General features: G+C 34.3%; 1 protein-coding gene across 6 annotated transcripts in view; it reads right to left on the bottom strand.

Moving 5' to 3' along the window:
- LOC8267449 overlaps positions 1–16,045 on the bottom strand; it is a 28,916-nt gene extending 12,871 nt beyond the window's left edge. For 3 of the 6 annotated variants that reach the window (XR_003079021.2, XM_048374049.1, XM_048374047.1), the window contains exons 1-19: positions 15,999–16,045; positions 14,854–14,906; positions 12,382–12,589; positions 11,886–11,954; positions 11,689–11,768; positions 10,979–11,128; positions 10,360–10,423; positions 9,867–9,968; positions 9,538–9,735; positions 9,309–9,436; positions 8,006–8,156; positions 5,852–5,947; positions 5,674–5,775; positions 5,390–5,448; positions 5,166–5,268; positions 2,702–2,887; positions 2,506–2,622; positions 1,688–1,968; positions 43–1,592 (exon numbers count right to left, since the gene is read on the bottom strand). Coding sequence is in view for 5 of the 6 variants with exons in the window: in XM_048374049.1 (XP_048230006.1) it covers positions 43–1,592; positions 1,688–1,968; positions 2,506–2,622; positions 2,702–2,887; positions 5,166–5,268; positions 5,390–5,448; positions 5,674–5,775; positions 5,852–5,947; positions 8,006–8,156; positions 9,309–9,436; positions 9,538–9,735; positions 9,867–9,968; positions 10,360–10,423; positions 10,979–11,128; positions 11,689–11,768; positions 11,886–11,954; positions 12,382–12,589; positions 14,854–14,906; positions 15,999–16,013 (3,712 nt within the window). In the remaining variant the exon portion in view is untranslated. Of the gene's footprint in view, positions 1–42; positions 1,593–1,687; positions 1,969–2,505; positions 2,623–2,701; positions 2,888–5,165; positions 5,269–5,389; positions 5,449–5,673; positions 5,776–5,851; positions 5,948–8,005; positions 8,157–9,308; positions 9,456–9,537; positions 9,736–9,866; positions 9,969–10,359; positions 10,424–10,978; positions 11,129–11,688; positions 11,769–11,885; positions 11,955–12,381; positions 12,590–14,853; positions 14,907–15,998 lie in introns of those variants that run through there. The other 3 variants (XM_048374048.1, XM_048374050.1, XM_048374051.1) reach the window with 3 other exon arrangements.
- Positions 16,046–16,051: the final 6 nt, after the last annotated feature.

Consider the following 16,051-nt stretch of genomic DNA (forward strand, 5'->3'; position numbering starts at 1 on the left):
AAAAAGTGATCCAATGGGAGACTTGAATGCCAAATAACCTACCATCAGCATGAAGTTGACAATTAGCAATCCTTGACATAACACATGTGGAGGCAGAAGAGCTATTGAGGCAGGGTTCACTTTCACAAGGAAGTCTAACCCAAACATCAGCACTTAATGGTGCAATTAGTGTGATATTGTTAAATCCATTATCTTCATTGAGAATTAAACACCCATATCCATCATCCTTGCACAAGAGGAGTGATAAAAATAAATCTCTACCATAAATATTTAAACAGTCATTTGCTTTGGCAACTTTATCGGTGGGAACCATACACTCACAAGGAATATCCTCCAACACATCATCTGGAGAGCAATTAAGAATGATGCTACAGTACAGTTGTTGAAGTTCTGCTTTTAGAAACTGATGATCATCTCGCTCCACAGGCAAAATCAAAATGGAATCCAATATCTCAAACTTATAAACAACTGGGTTCCCTTTCTCTGTTACAATACAATCACAATTTTCAGTAACTAACTGCATACTCAAATTTGTACTCCAATCTGATGATGAAAAATAACCTATTATAATAGCCAAATACTCAGGTGGTAGAAAGCAGTACACATGCTGAATGCCAATGCTAACTTCAAATTGGGAAGTAACTGATCCAGAAAGGCCTTTTTTCACACGTAAATTTAAAATAGAAGGATTTGATATTGAGGGGCCCCAAATAAAATCTTTCAAATTTTTAATCCACCATGGTGATTTAAGGAGCAAACCCTCCATGGAACACAAGAAATCCAAGCTGTCTTCATAAATTAGAAGTGCACATCTAGAGGCAGGTACTGTAACAGTTCCAACAATACAAGAGGAATCATGGAAATGAATTCTTACTCCAGAAATATTGATATCAACATCAAAAACACCTGTGTCGCATAAATTTCCTGGTGAGGCATGAACAGCTTTAAATTCCTTCTTTAAACTGAATTTTGAACTTCTGATTTTATTATCCCTTAGCTTAAATGATTTCCTCCAGTCAGGTATGGATTGAGAAAGTGAACTCTCAAGGCTATCAAGAGACCCAGAGTTGGAGATCGTAATGAAAGGATAGCAGTCCAAAGAAACACTGGCACAGTCAGAAGACCCAGTTTCAGAGAAATTTGAGTAACCAAACCTATGAAACTGAAAACCAGGCCTTTTATTTGGATTTATTCCATGCATCACATGGCTAAAGGATTTATCACAAGTGGAACTTGTGCCGTATGATGATAATCTTTCATAAAACGCAATCAACCTCCCAAATATACGGGGATAGCAATGGAGATCGACATCATTCAATCCGATTGTATACTCCTGGAAAACAAAATCTACACCTTTATGACCTTTATAATGCAATTGAAAAGAACCTTCACTGGATAGATCTTTGTCGCTACAATTGCTATCCTGATTGCTATTTCCAAATCCCAAGTCTTTAAAATGTGCAGTACCAGAAGCAAATTGATTCTCAGATGAGAGCAGAATACAGCTATCATTTTCACCTTTTGATGGGGAAGTAGTGACTTTTAATGCTTTGGTAAATACAAAGCACTCCTCAAACTCTGTATGAGAATAACTGCAATTCATAACAAAAAGTTTAGTGTAATTCTTAAAGCCCGAGGAACAAGGCTCAAATCCAGATGAACAAAACGTCAGCTACGTACAACATACCAAATATCTGATTCTTGAAGTAAAATTGTCAGTTCAGAACTACTTTCCTCATCTTTTGCCAAGTCAACATGGAAACTCATGGACTTCAATTTTGCCGTAATTGAGAAACCAACAGCAGATGCCCAAGCTTGATTTAACATGACATTATGTGAATATGGGTTTCTGGGAATCAGAGATCTAGTGGTTGAATGAAGGCTATCTAGATGCCCTATCAATGCCAGTATTGACTTATAAATTGGCAAAGAAAAGTTAGCAGCAATTGATGGTAGAATTACGTAAACCTGAAATTGAGAAAATGAAAAAGAGAAACCCTGAAAAGCATATTTTATTTTGACAGACAATAAAAATTTCAATTGTCAACTGAAAAGAGAAGTTGAAAAAAAAAATAAAGTGAAAAAATTGAACAAAATCATTTATTTAGACAAGCAGCAGCTAATCCTCACATCATTCAATCAGAAAGTAAAGAAAGACTATCACGCCATATAAGGATATTTGATACAGTTCATAATCAAATGCAAATCACTACCTCTTCCCAGAAACACTTACACATCTCACCCACCCAAAGTGAACTCAAAGTAAGAAATTCAAAGGAATAAAATGATTAAATCAGAACCTCACAGTATTCAAATACTATGTTCAGATTTTTTCTCTCCTACACACATCTTTCTAGGTTTCAAACTATTCTAATAAAAAAAAAAATCATCAATAACAACACAGGGCAAGCAGATAATGTTGTTTTGTGGAGTATAAAATGGTTAATGACTATGCACTCGGGTCAATATCAAAATTGAAAACAGATACAATTTTGACTTGGTTACCTCCAACTGTTTCAATATGGATTCATCAGAAATGATGCAAGATGCAAAGGTGATGGAAGCACTAAACTTCTCCAAGATAGTGAGTGTTTGAGCCTGTTGAGGAATCTCTAGCTTTAGCTGCACCATAAATTTTATATTTAGGAGCCTGATAATCGATACCGGTAGCATAATATTCAAGAAAAGAAAGGGACCTGACCTCCAAATTCTTAAGTTCGACAGAAAAGTAACTATAAAGATCTTGAATTTGAAAGTCTGTCAAAAAATTAGTGGTGAAAGTTGAACTTGAGAACTGTTTGAAGATATGCGATTGTTCCTGAATCTTAGCAACAACTGACTCTGCACCATGTTTGGATGTATAAACCAGAGATCCCAGCTCCAAAACCTGACAAATATAGCACATCATATTAGGATTGACATAAATAAACAAACACAAAGCAACTTGAGATTCTCATGCCAGTAGCAGACTGAAATGACTGGTAGCTATTTCTTAAATGTGCACCAATTACACGATACACCATTTTAAATCTGCTCATGTGATTTGATTTTTATCAATCAACTGATGGTAAATAAATATCAAGCTACGTTAAACTTACCCAATTTTTCTATGATTATGAGTGCAACCTTTTATATCAGTACATTCTGCAATCTACATTGATGTTCTAAACCACATCAACCTGCCCCTCTTGAACTTAATTCAAAGCTGGTTTTTTCTTCTATTTCCATGCGTCCATCTTGGTATCTCTTCTTTGAAATGCTAAGTTTATGGGCATGTTGCTTCTTTGTTATCATAACTTGCTGCTTGGCACCATAGCTAGTCAAATAACAATTTTTAAAGAACCTCACTTCAACTTAATTGATAGTTTAAGATTGTCTAAAACCCTCATTGCATTTTGCAATTTCACTCATCTTGCATTTTTCCAAAGACTTCTATTTTTGTAATGTGCACTTCCCAGAGCTTTTACACCATACGTAATATGATTTATAAATTCACTTAGGAAGCATTAGGATGTCAATGAGGCTGTAAAACTGGAAACAGTTCACGAGTTTTCAGGACAATTACGTTAAGGTAAGAAAACTTAGTTCTAAAGCGCGGGTGATGATTTACTTATGCTGCTGTTGGAAGACTGGAACTCTATCTTTCAAGCTATGCATCATCACTTCCACTCTTATGAAGCATAGTCTACTTTCTGGCAAGATTAATCACTGTACTCTACAAAACATCCTAACACTGTTGGCCACCTCAATATTAGATGAGTACAGGAAAGGCACTTAAGTCAAAATGCTCAAAATTTTTAGGAAATCACAAGGTGGAGTGAAGTTGCAGAAAATATTTTTTTCCAAGTCCTCGTCTCCATTTCCAAGTGTTCCAGTTTTTCATTTTCATTTGGAAAATAGGAAATTGGAATATATGTTGTATGTATAAATTGTGTTTTCTAATTTATACTTCTCATAGTAATTTTTTATTATTTTATTTTTTAATGTAACTCATAGCATGATCCTTTAAATAAATATATTATTACTATAGCTGATCAAGAAAATTTAATCACTAAAATAAATTTTCTTTTAGTTCAAAATTTTAGTTCTTTATTTTGAAATTACAAGACAAACACTTAATTCAAATATCAATTAAATGATGTAATTTTTTGGGTGAACAAGGAATGGTAGATAAGAAGAAGTTTGGAGTATGGTGAAATAGGATGGGAACCCATGAATCAGTTAATCTAGTTAAAAGGCTAAAAGGGTAAAAATCTGGGACTATGATATATGAAATACTTTACTTGAATTGGAGCTATCAAGTTAAGCCTTTTTCACCAATTTTAATAGACAGTCTATGATGCCAAAAACCTACGAGTGACATTTTTGAGCAGCATGAGTAATTTGTGCGTGAGGGAGGTGTGAAATCTTCTGAAATTTGTTTACAAGACGAGATGCTTTTAAAAATAATAGAAAAGAAAAAGATAGGTGGAGATGAAATCAACCATTTTGACACTGTTTACATAAGATTTTAACGAGATCTGTGTTATCCAAACAGAGGAAACGTTTATGCCTTTCTACAAATGTAAGCTATACAATAGAAAATAAACATTAAGAAATTGTTTTCTAGTTCGTTATTTAGAAAACTTTGCAACTAAATATCAAAATTTATTTTTCAATATTCTTAAAACTAATTCCCTGGAAAACAGGAGTTGTTTTTTTCTACAACTAAAACAGAACCTGAACCTCTCTAAAAGAGCAAATCTTTCCAACAAAAATTAAACTCATTGAATAGCAGTCACTAGGTCCTTATTGAATCCATCAAATAATCCTAGTCCCAGCAATAAAAATTGCTTCTTAAACACTAGTGATCTACAAGAGTTGTGTATGAAGCTTATTCCTAACCACAAAGTTGGACTTAATTGTTGAACCATAGCCTAGATACAGTTTGAAAGATAAGTCTAAGTGAAGGAAAATGTATAATGAAGGGAATAGATAGTATCAAAATATTATGAGAATACTCCAAGTTGGAAATGGAGTTTTGAAAATGTAATTCAGATTTGTTCAAGAAAACCTTGTGATTGAAAATTGAATCACAAATGAACAAAGAAAAAAAAGAGAAACAAGAAATGAACACAATATTGATTCAACATGATGTGCCAAAAAGAACTAAAGAAACTAGTTACCAAGTTATATTTTCCAGAAATGGCATCTCTCCCAGGAATATTGATGATAATATTCAAGATGCTAACATCCCAACTTAGTTTTGTCTGACTTGATAAAGTGTATCTGCAAGAATAGATACAAACATAAATATAGAATTACAAGCATGTTGCTTAGAGCACTTCAAATGAGAGATCTTGCATTATAATACGAAAGCTATTTTATTTAAAGCAGCAAAAGAACTCACTCAGATTTTGATAATAAGCGAGTCTTGACATCTTTAAATTCATTAAATGACCAAAGGACCTGCATTAGAATTAATAATGCATAATCAAACACTAAATATAAAACGGTAATATTGAAAACACATCAGCTGGGCCAAAATTAGAAAAAATTAATGAATGTAAAACAAGAGCAGCTAAAAAGAAGCAGGTGCATGGTGTACAGATCCGCCTAAAGCAACAGAACACAGCCGACAGAACAGGAATAGAAGGGAATTGTGATTAAACAGTAAAGACAGAAGAAGCTCACCCTTTTCTGCTGAAATTCAATGGACTTTAGTACATTGAAAAACTCCATAAAATTTAGAAAAAACTCCACATCGTAACTAACTTCAAGTGGTTGAAGCATGACCTGTATATTCAGGATATGATTTAGTAAGAGCAAAGCAGACATTCAAACAAATATAGGATCAGGGCACAGACAAAACCTTCACGGATAGTTCAACCTCTCGGTTTGGTGACACATCCACTTCAATTCTGCATGAAGCTAGCTCATCTTCCTGTAGTTTTTCCTCTATAAGGGGCTGAAAAGAAGAAAGGGTAATAAAGTTTCTAATGTATTACTTGGAGGAAAAACTAATACGATAATTGACCAACTCAAGCACTAATAATTACAACAATATTTTCAGTGCATCTCACCTAGCAGGAAAATTTATATAGAAGAATCTCTAAGTACAACACTTTTAAGAAAAAACATACAAGCAAGGAACTAAGAGATCAAAGACAGAATACGGGACTTATTTTGTAGCAATTTCCAAAGGTATACTAAAGCTTGCTACACTACAAACCAAAAAGTTTTAACATGGAACTCAAATGGCCCCAATGAAACTAGTAAATTGACTGCCTTGATAGTAATTATGCCTGGTACATGACCACTTTAAGAAAGCAAGTCCATATATCTTGAACTGCTTCTAGGAATTAGAAGACACAATTTCCAGCACATTGAGTCCTGATGGCTTTGTGTGTTGTTTTGCAAGTGGTCCATGGCTAACTTATATTAAAGAATCTCACTTCTGCTACACTTGTCACAGGTGCCACAGGCTGATTAAATTGCTATTTGAATATGTGAGCAGACATAATAAAGAACACGAGTTTGGTTTTCTTTACACCATTAAACAAACATGCTGCCAAAGTCAAGGTCATGACCATGGCATGACATTAGATTGCTCAAATAACAGTTAACACCATGCAGGATCAAGAAACATGAATCCCTATGCGCATCTCAGATGACAATTAAAACCATACAGGATCAAGAAAAACAAATCTCTATGCGCATTCCTTATTTGGCATCTTCTTTGAGGTCAAAATGTCCATTCCCCTCTTTCTATTGGAAAGCAATGGTTGTAGGGTGCATTATAGTTCCAATTTTTAAAAACAAGGGAGACAGCTGAAGTTGCTCCAACTATAGGGGCATTAAGCTTGTGAGCCACACCATGAAGTTGTGGGAGAGACTTGTGGAACATCTTCTAAGTTTGATACATCTTTTCCTTATTATGGTTCGGCTGCATCAAGAGTCGACAGTAAGCCTCTACCTCTTTACTTTAGTCATGGATGAATTGACAAAGCATATAGAAGAGGATATTCCTTAGATATGATGTTTGCTAAAGATATTGTATTGATAAATGAGACTCAGCGGGAGTTATAGGAAGTTAGAGCTATAATCGAGTCGAAGTTTTCAAATTAAGTACAACTAAGACTAAATATCAAGTCCAAGTGAGCGGAAAGGCAAAGGGAAGTACATGTCCATTCGATTTCTAAAAAGGATTACTAATCCCGTTCGTTCCTTTCTTTCTTTTCCGAGTCAAGTGCTTGGGTTCTTTGCTTGCTTATTCCACTTCTTTCAGTGAATATGGATTGTAACTTTAGCAATGGTAGAAGTAGGGAAAAGATTGGAGTGAGCTTGGATGGAGTTGCATTACCCCAAGGAAATGGGGGTTGCGAAGAGGATGTTGGCTATCAGATTAAAGTAGGGTAGAGAAAATTGAGAAATTCCTTGGGAGCTTATGTGATCCAAAGCTTCCACATACGTTAAAAAGGAAAGTTCCATTGCACCATGATATGCCCGCTATGATGTACTACGAGTGTAGATCTTTTCCAACATGGGTTTTGCTGAACTGAGAATGCTGAGGTGGATGTGCAATCACACCATAATACATAAGAGTTTGTAATGAGTGTATTAGGGATAAGGTTGGGGTTGTTTCCATTACGGACAAATTCAGAGAATGAAGATTGAGATGGTTTGGTCATGTGAGTCGTAGGCTATTAGACGTGTCTATTAGAAAGGTAGATCACATTAGGCTTGATGTAGGTAAGGGCAGGGGTAGACCTAAACTCAGATGGAGAAAGGTAGTTCAAAATGATTTAGCAGACTTGCATCTTTTTAAAGATGTGGCCCAAGACTGTTCCAAGTGGAAAAAGAGAATCTATATAGCTGACCCTAATTAAGTTGGGATTAAGGCTTAGTTGAAATGAGCAAGAGAACGGCAAAAAAAGGAACTCCGCATAAAGATAGATGAAGTTAAAAACTATCTGAAAATACATGAGATTGAAAACACATATAAGAACGAAATAAGAATACAAACCCGTCCTATTTGTAGAACCAATCTCTCATTGCATGGATAAACCATCTTCCCTGACCTAATGAAGCACATAATTGCTGCTAACTCTTCCCAAAGTTTGCACTCTATAACCGTATCCTTAAACTCCAAGTCAGCAATTTTTTGACTGGAATACCTGTGAGAAAAATGGTTACTGACAATTAATGAGATAACTAACTAAAAAAGTGATAAAAGCACAAAGTAGTTGCTACCAGCAAACAATCATTGAACTGGTAGTTCCAACTGCCCAATAACAATGGAAAACAACCAACAAAAACATGCATTTAAAAATTAATTAGAACTAATGTTTAACAACATTAAACATCTGTATTGACCTTGGATCAGAGATTTGATTAATCAAAATTTGATACAGGTAGAACTTGAGAGAAAAGAAAGGCGAAAAAACCTAAAAGGTTAACAAAATTCGTATGGATAATTTGACATCTTAAGACTCAGCTTTAATCATCCTTACATATAATAGACTCTATCAGCTAAAAGAATCAACAACAATCTAATTGCTAAAAGGTTCATAAAGAACTAACTAACTAACTTCTGTTATGACTACTCAACAGGAACTGTGCCGCTGCGTCACAGATTGCTGCTTCTCTTGAATACCAGTTTCTCCACACATCAAAAACCTCCGAATGCCTTGTCCTACAGAATATATCCTCATTCAATTTCCTTAAATTAAGTATTCATTAGAGGGCATTCCAACTTACAACGTCCCATAAAATATGAGTAATCAGAAACTGCTACATATAGGCCAAATGTATTACAATCTTTCTTGTAGGGACATTGTGAAAGTAGACAAGCACACCACACACATTTGGCCAAATACTGGCTTAGTGGAACAAACTTATACTTTCACAGTTCCCCTACACCTCCAAAACATCCAATTAACGGATGGAGATAAGCTAATTAACTGATCTTCAATAGTCTCAATCCCCTGCATACTGTAAGCCCCATCAAGGAATTCTAAACAAAAAATTTCTTAGAGACAAAATTGAAAAAAATTACCTATTTTATCTTTTATAATTATACTTCATTAATTTATGTTCCAAAATCTACTGCCTACTTATTTTGACAGCCCATTATTATAAGATCCTACCTTAGATAAATCAACATAATAACATATTACTAGGTTCCAAGAACTCCAATGCCATTTCAGAACAAGAAATTTACAAAATGGGGCATAACAAAAGAGAAAACAAATTGTTTGACGTGTGACCATGACAAATAATTATTTTTAACATCAGATAACGAAAGTATAGAGGATCAGTAACCATACTTGCTATAAAGAGCTGCAGTAATTTGACCTATGCTTAACTTGATTGCGCATATGAACATCTTATCAGTTGCATCAACAACCCCACTGGAGAATACAGAAGGATGGAACTTAGTAGCTTCATAAATATCCTGCACAAAAGATAACAAGCTAGATTATGTACAAGTAAAATAGATAATTCTATTCACTCATGGAATAACTGTTATAACTATTGACAGTCAAGCACAGCTACCTTTACGACTTCATCTGAGACAACACCAGAGAATTGAGTAGAATCATCTGTTCCACCAGCACCAAGCATGCCACGGGATAGCCAATTCAACCATCCTCTGGACCTGCCTAACAACCGCTCATCGTTACGTGACTTCTTAAGAGAGATATCGATACCATTCACTCCCATATTTGAAGCTGACGAGTCTGGCAAAACTTCCTGAAGCAATCAAAATAGCTAAATGAAGAACAAATCTGAAATTGCTAAAATAATCAACATGATCAACCAAATAAGTTATAGGAATAAGAGGATAATGGGACGAAACTCAGAGTACAGAAGCAAATATATACCTGCAGCTCACGCTCAGCAGCAGACCTATAATTTAAGATATCATCTATATCAAATTCTTTCTCCATTTGCTCCAATTCCCGAAAAATAAATTCATCAATTGCCTGACAATTCCAAAAAAAAAAACTGATCAGACCAGAGTCAAATATTTCCATCATTCACAAGATGACAATCTGCATTAAAAAACATAACATGAAAAGAATCTAACTTCTACACTAGGGTAAGACAATCATTTAAAAAAGATAATGATGCATGCATGCTACTACTCTCAAATTTCTGGAGATAACTAAGTTACATGAACTCATTGTTTCGGAAAAAGCTTCAAGAGTTCAGACACTGAAAGACAAGAATACAACTAGGTCCCCATTCAAAATAGATTTGGGGGTCTTCTACTTTTGCCAGATGTAAAGAGATACTACAAGTCCTCTGTCCCAGATTCCATCGCTGCAGTCATCTGGTTCACAAAGCATTTATGAAGGACAGAAAGAAAATTACCTGTTCTTGCTGAAGAAAATCTAGTTTAATCTTATATAGATTAATATACTTCCGGCGAGAATTCCTGTAATCAAAGTTTAGGTTTAAGAATATACTAATTAAGGAACATGTAATTAATTAAAATAAAAATATATAAGCATGAATGTCTATACATATTTGTAACTTCTTTAACCACCTGAGAAACACTGGACCAAAAACTATGAAATATACTGACAACAGTAGCAGGCGACAAGAAGCTTCAGAAATAACAAGCCCAGAGAATTAAAATGTCTAGAACTAGTAGCCTAGTTAGATATAAAGTTTAATTGGGACAATATAGAGTTCTTTGTAGTCCTTCTGAAGCCTCATATGTGTGCTTTGTTTCAATAAATTAGCTACCGGAATCAAGGCTTAAGTAATATTCAACTTTTCCATAATGGGCTGCCTGTAAACTCACTCTCACTGTCCTATTCTATCCTTTTACTTTAAGAGGTCTCTGGTTATACCTAAGAGTTGTTTAGTATTTGAACTTTTCACTTTTGTATGAGGAATCAGGAGTCTAAATCTCCACAGAATATTGTCTTGCAGCCCAAAAAAATCATGCATCAATTTTCAAGCTTTACAAAAATAGTAAACTTACAGTCGTTGTCCTAAGTATCCCCATGAGGTTTTCCTCAACTTCCTGCGGACATCTGATAGGACAGATTCTTGTGCATAGTGCCACCATAATATTTGCCAACCAGTCTGTTTTCTTGACAAGGAGTGACCCGAGGGACGGTAACGTCCGTACCTACATCATCCACTATGAAATTAGTTAAGAAGTATTTTGAGCACTAGATGTGACAGTGTCAGAAACCACTTCTATTTGTCATTCATTCCTTTTGGGCAAAAGCGGAAGCTGTACAGAAACAATTGCCCCTCTTATAAAATGCATATATAATGGACCAGCAATATAGTTGAGGAGCACACATCATCTATTTCTCATCAGGATACAGCAGAACTTTTGTGGTAATAAACTGATATAAGTTAATCCTTCTGATATTAATCTAAACAAAATGGTCTCTCTTCAATGCAAGGAGACAAATATAGATAAGATAATCCATCAATCTTCTTAACTGTATTAGAAAGTTGCTTGTGGAGAGGCAGCTATTAATGTTAAATTGATAGAGCGGGAGCTTCTATAATAGTTGGCTTAGATCGAGAATTTGCTTTAATGCCTTATCTTTTTCCGGTCAACATGGATGTATTAAGAAACATATACAAATTTTTCACATTCGTGCTTTTTGCCGATGACAGTCTTAATAGATGAAATCTAAATCGGAATTAAGCATAAGGTATAATCACACTTACTTCTCCCTTAAACGGCTAATGCTTATGTAATCAGATAGAATCAGTATCTGTTGCAACTGAACTTCATCTAGAGATATTTTCTAAAGAAGTCAAGAAAAAGAAAGAACATGTAAGTGTAAAAATTACATTGAATGCAACATTAAAAGAAATAGAAAACAGTAAGAAATGACAGAAGTCATTAAAATTATTTAACCAACCAAGCCAGTTATCTCTGCTCTGATTGAATATTGTGCCATGTCATTATCAAGCTTTCCTGCTCTATTAACCTACATGAAAAAAAAACAAACTTTAGTAATCTACCATCATTAAGTCTCAAATACCTAGGAAAATTAGAAACTGAACTTGTTTTACATGAAGTAATGGACACAAATTCAATTAAAGAAATATTGCATTCTCATTATGTTCATTTCCTCTAAATGATAACAAAATGGTTTTTCATCCATCGCCAAAGCACGAAATGAGCGGCCATCAATTTGTGCAGTTTTTCAGGCAAAATACAGTTATAAGAAATCTATGAGAAGGAAAATCTTTTGATTAGGAACAATTTCTTTTGACCTGGCATGCTGTAATACATTGTAAGAAGTACAGACATATACCTAAACATGAGTCATTGTTCATACTATTAGATGATAATATTTTAAAACTGCCATGAAATAGAAAGAAATCAGAATCAATTTCTTATCATACTCATACCACAAGGGATATTGTCACATCAAATGGATGCAATAAATGCTCTAGTGTTAAGCCTTCAGATCTTTCACTGGACCAGATTGTGGAACAGGCAGCATCATTCCAACTAGTTGACTCAATAGCTCCTTTGAGTGTCGTAGAATAAATTTCCAAACCTTCAATATCCACAGTTTTGTTTACTTGCCCCCCCGCCATCTTCCCACCTGATGATCTAACATGATAGAAACAATAAACTCAAACAGCAATCAATAGCATGGCTACATATTGGTTTTTGAAAACATAAGAATAAAAAAGAGCTGAAATGTTAAGAGCTGGGTTTTAGTTCAAATTGTGGCAGACTTATGTGCAAACTGCAATCAGAAATGGGGAAGGGGAGACGAGCAAAGATAGTACATAAAGTGAAGATCAAGAAAAACAAGAAAACCTTTTCATGCTGCAATTTGCAAATTCTCAATCATATCCTACTCCATCATAAAATAAGAAATGTTAAATCCCAAAAGACCTAACCCTTGAAACATGAATCCTAGGCCAAGAAACCATTAAGGTAAATTTTGGATTAAGGTATTCTGGAATCCATGGATTTAGTCAAAATCCATGGATTTAAAATCCATGAACTTAAAATCTATGGATTTTTTCAAAATTCCATCATTTGGATTAAATATAAAGATTAGGAATTTTTGTTTAAAGTTAAGGATAATTTTGGAATTTCCCCCCTCATAGGCGGGAAAGTAAAACCTTAAAAATGAGAGATTTCTTAAAATCCATGGATTTAGACCACTTTTTTGCTTGCCAAACAACGGATTTAAGTTAAATCTATGGATTTTATAAAATCCCTCAATCCAAACAACCCCTAAACTACAACTATGAAACCCCAAAAGAACGCCAAAAGCAAGCATGTCTAACACCTTTTCGTCAACAGAAATACAAACTGCAGCATGACCAATAGACTCCTGTTAAATGAATCTACTTTAATGCAAAACATAGCAAACAAAGTGTAAGAATATACGATTTATGTAGAAACTTGGACAGCCTGATTAGAAACTACCAAAGACATCCATTGCCTTTTTGCAATATAATAAGAGTTCTTGATTTGTGTTGCTCCCATTGATCTAATTTACAATAAACACAAAAAAAAAAACCTTTGGTAGAGTCTTAGTCCAAATCTTATAGTCACTTAGAGCATTTAAGGATCAAAATAATATGGTATGACACCTCGTTAGAGTATTGCGTACATGCAATGCATACACTTGAGAATCATCATCATTGCAAATTTTGGTTTAACTTGCTAATAGGATTGCCATTTTACATAACCATTAGTCAGAATTGAATTATTGTGTCTCAAAAAATTGGGACATAACCATTAATAAACACATATCCCTTAGTTATTAGAGACACGACTTCTTAACAGACCTAAGAAATATATTTTGGTGAAGAAACACATTCTTTAGCAATTACCAATGAACATAGTTTTCATAACTTTCTAAACCAACATATAGTATTGAAACTCATCACACACTTTAAGAAAAGGTATTTGGTGAATAAGTGTTTATCCAGTTATAGTGGGGATCATTATGGTCCAACATCACTAGGATTTTTCTTGGCTACAGAAAGAGAAGGATTAAAAAACACATGGTAACTTGCAAACCAAAAAAAAATCATTGAGCTTCCAAGATAGCATCAGCCTAGTAGTAGTAAACAGTATAGACATCTGATATAATAGAACACCAATTAGAACTTCTCCATATTTTTAAAATCAACACTACTATTTCATAGAGTCTATATTTAGAATAAAAAAGAGAAAAGCAAATAAAATTGAACTCTAAATGAACAAAATCCACAACAACAATCTACACTATCAATAGGTTATAATTACTTTTAGTAACCAAAAATCACCTCCTTCATTTTGCCCTTCTTCAAAACCACTTCATCAACTCGATATTGCTTAACAAATTAATTCCACCAAAAATTTTAGCCACCCAGAAAAAATTATAGATTTCAGTCAGCATTTTGTGCCAAACTGTTTTAGCCAGCAAGACACCACCTCCACAAGAAGCAGCAGTATAGAAATCCTTCCTTGCATTCTCCTCTACCAAGTTTCCCACCTCTACCGCCACCACCTGCTACAGTTATGTTCCTAACTTCAACCACCTTGACATTTATGTTCCTACATGTTCTTTTCAATCTTTAAGCTTCTTCAATTTAGAGGCCACATTCTGTCATATCTATAGTATAGACCATATTTATTGCTAATAAAAAAGAGAAAAGGGAAAAGGATTGGGAAAAACAAAATAACATACATAGTATATACACATTGTAGCATTGTCATTCAAATAGAAAATGCTATGCACAATATAATTTCAAACATGTGAAAGAAATCCTTATTTTCTCAGCCTGTAGTTGTTCAGGAAAAAAACAAAATTTGAAAGTAAATATTGGAAATTCGATGTACACTAAGGAGCAACAAAGAAAATTTACCCAACCAGACTTTGTTTTATTGTCAAGCTGGAAAACTTTAAACCAAACAAAGCCTGCAATAGGAAAAAAGAACTAGGAAAATTAACATTTGTGCCCTGGACTTCAGGTATAATACTCAAAGTAAGGAATCTTATAATGGAGAATAAAAAAAAAAAGAAAATCTTAAACACCAATCTTATAATATAAATCTTTGAGGGCGTAAACTAACATAAATGGACAAAGACATGATGCAATAGGAGATAAAACCCAAATAAGCCTAGTGTAGCATGTGTTTTTTCAATCAAAATATTGGAAAGTATTTAATCTCACAAACAGATGAATGACTTTCTTATCTTTTTTGTTTTCTAAAAAAAGGAAAAAAAGAAAGAAAAGAAGAAGGCTCAACTGTGAACCAATCATACATAAATCTGATCAGTTAAACACATAAGAACACATTTCATTCTAGGGGGTTGATGAAACCAATAATAAGAGAACATTCAATTAACTAGGTTTCCACAAGTGGCCATTGGATGCTAGAAAATACCAGGTCCAAACATTATAAAAGAAAAAAAGAAGAGATGCTGCCAGCAAGAGATTGACATTGTTGGTTTTCTATTCCAAATAAGATTTGAAGAGAACCGTTGCCATTGTCTCCCAAAATAGAGGCAGTGAAATTGACTATAAGAACGCAGCTTGCAGCATAAGGCCCGAGGAAAGATATGAAGGTTTGTAGAGGGCAGTAAAAGGAAGAATTCCATAGTATGAAATGAATCAAAGGATGGATTAAGGGATTACAAAAATCAGACTGAATTTTGTTTGACCAGAAAAGGATAATGCAGCTAGCAGAAAACATCCACTTCATTCTCCACCCATTTGCCAGTAAATAGAAAACCTTGGCATTACCATAGCTATCTTCGGCCCAGTTCATATTTATGAAAAAAGATCTAATTTCCCCTTGTTAAAACATCGACATAATGGAAACCGCTGCAGCAGCAACAGATGAAAACAATTTCTTTAATCTCCCTAACATTATGGACTTAGTTTCCCCAGGTTTGCAATATAAATAGAAGCAGACAGTTCTTAAGCTTTATATGAAATGGCAATAAAATGCTCAATGTTGCTAGTTCAAAATTAAACCCAACATGTATCAAATTGCGATAACTTACCGAGCCAGGCTGCATTCCACTGTACTGAACACGGAAATTTCTAATAGACATTT

The sequence above is a fragment of the Ricinus communis genome, chromosome 5 (assembly GCF_019578655.1).
Source record: "Ricinus communis isolate WT05 ecotype wild-type chromosome 5, ASM1957865v1, whole genome shotgun sequence".
Classification (NCBI taxonomy): Eukaryota; Viridiplantae; Streptophyta; class Magnoliopsida; order Malpighiales; family Euphorbiaceae; genus Ricinus; species Ricinus communis.